The sequence below is a fragment of the Plasmodium reichenowi genome, chromosome 13, assembly GCF_001601855.1.
Source record: "Plasmodium reichenowi strain SY57 chromosome 13, whole genome shotgun sequence".
NCBI lineage: Eukaryota > Apicomplexa > Aconoidasida > Haemosporida > Plasmodiidae > Plasmodium > Plasmodium reichenowi.
This window is the reverse complement of record NC_033658.1, coordinates 2526949-2528988: the sequence shown is the minus strand read 5'-3', so window position 1 is coordinate 2528988 and position 2040 is coordinate 2526949. Positions and strand designations below refer to the sequence as shown.

Here is a 2040-nt window from a genome sequence, read left to right as displayed (position 1 = left end):
AAAAAAAAAATAAATAAAACATATATATTATATATATTGAATATAATTATATATTTCTAAGTATATAAACATTTATAAAAAAAAAGAAATAGTTACAATTTTATATATCTTTTTATATGGATATAATATATATTTTCCATAAGAACAAAAAAAAAAAAAAAATATTTTTTTTTATAAAAAAAATTATATCTATGTCTTACCAAAGTATAATTGGAGACATATTGATTTAAAAATATGTAAACATATATGTATATATTTGTATATATATATATATATATATATATTTTCCATTTAATCATCACAGTCTTCTATTGAAGTAATCGATTCATAAACAAACCCCTCGTTGTGTTCTCTATTGTTCTCATAATCATTATGTTGTATATCATTTATTTCATTTTCTTTACGTATGTCATCTTTTGTTGAATTATCATAAGGGTTATCACTATTATGATGTTTTTCATATTGTTTATCATGTCTGTCATGTCTATCATGTCTATCATGTCTATCATGTCGATCGTATTTATCGCGCCTATCATGCTTATCGTGTCTACCATGCCTATCATGCTTATCATGCTTATCATATCTATCATGCTTATCATGCCTATCATGCCTATCATGCCTATCATGCCTATCATATCTATCATGCCTATCATGCCTATCATATCTATCATGCCTATCTCGGTCGTCCCTACTTCGATCTCTTCTTCTATGCTTATGATGATGCCTATCGCTTGACTCCGATCGCCTGCTCCTATGCCTTCTATCCCTCTTGGAACCCCTCCTGTGGTCATCACTTCTATGATGCTTATAATCTCTCATGGTACTACTAATATCATCGTCCTCCTCATCGTCGTTATTTCTTTCATTATATAAAGGTACATTTTTATAAAGTTCATCACTTCTTTTCTTATCATTTCTATATTTATCTTTATTTATAAGAGCCGTCCAATTAATATTATGTGTAATCTTTTTTTTCTCTTCCGATCCTCTAGCAGGTCCTTTCCCCCCACCTAATCTTCTGGGAATCCAATTTTTAACAGTTCTTCCTCTTTCAATATCAACTAATATTCTTCTATTTTCTATTTTTTTTCCATCAGCTAATTTATAAGCATCGTTCATACTTTTCGTATGCTCGAATTCAATAAAAGCATATCCTCTGGGTTTTAAATTCTTATCATATATAATTTTAACTGTTTTAATTTTACCATAACTTTCAAATTCCTTTTTTAATTTTTGTTCACTTACTTCATAAGATAATCGTCCTATAAATAAAGTTTTCTTCGGATCACTTGTTAAATCTTCATTTTTAAAAGGATCGTATTCTTTTCTTTTCTCTTTTAAAATTAATTCATTATAAGCCATTTTTTCTTTCTTCTTCTTTTCTTTCCTTTCTTTAAAACTCTCTACTTTTATCTTAGGAGGAGCTTCTCCTTCTTCAAAATAATTTAGGAAATCGGACAAACCGGAATATTCCTTTGGTTTCTTTTTTTTAATGGGTTTATAAAATTCAAGCATGGGCCTTGCTTGAAATAAAATCAAAATGTGTTGAGGCATACCAATAGCTGACATTATGTATATAAGAGAAAAATATAAATATAAACAAATAAACAAATAAACAAATAAATAAATAAATATAAATATATTACATATATATATATATATATGATTAATTTATTATGTTATATTTCATTTGTACGTAGGTATCTATCAAAAGCGATACTTATTAAATCATAGGATTATTCATTTTATGAATTCTACAAATAAATTAATATATAAATATATATTATAATTTAATCATTCACTTCTTTTTAATTTTTTCAACATCTTATTCTTAAAAAAAAAAAAAAAAAACTATTATATTTAAAATGTAAATATAATTATATATATATATATATATATATATATATATATGATATATTCGTACTATGTGATTAATATTTTCTTTTCTTTTTTATTTTTTTATTTCATTTATTTATTCATTTATTTTTTTTTTTTTGCTACACTTAAAAAAAAAAAATAATAATACATATTTAATATAAT

At 24.3% G+C, this 2040-nt stretch overlaps 1 protein-coding gene across 1 annotated transcript; it reads right to left on the bottom strand.

The window, feature by feature from the left end:
* Positions 1–291: 291 nt before the first annotated feature.
* Positions 292–1569, bottom strand: PRSY57_1366000 (U1 small nuclear ribonucleoprotein, putative; the record flags this gene model as incomplete). The annotated part of the gene is made up of 1 exon (XM_012909579.2): positions 292–1569. The coding sequence occupies one exon, from the start codon at positions 1567–1569 to the stop codon at positions 292–294; it is 1278 nt and encodes a 425-aa protein (XP_012765033.2).
* Positions 1570–2040: the final 471 nt, after the last annotated feature.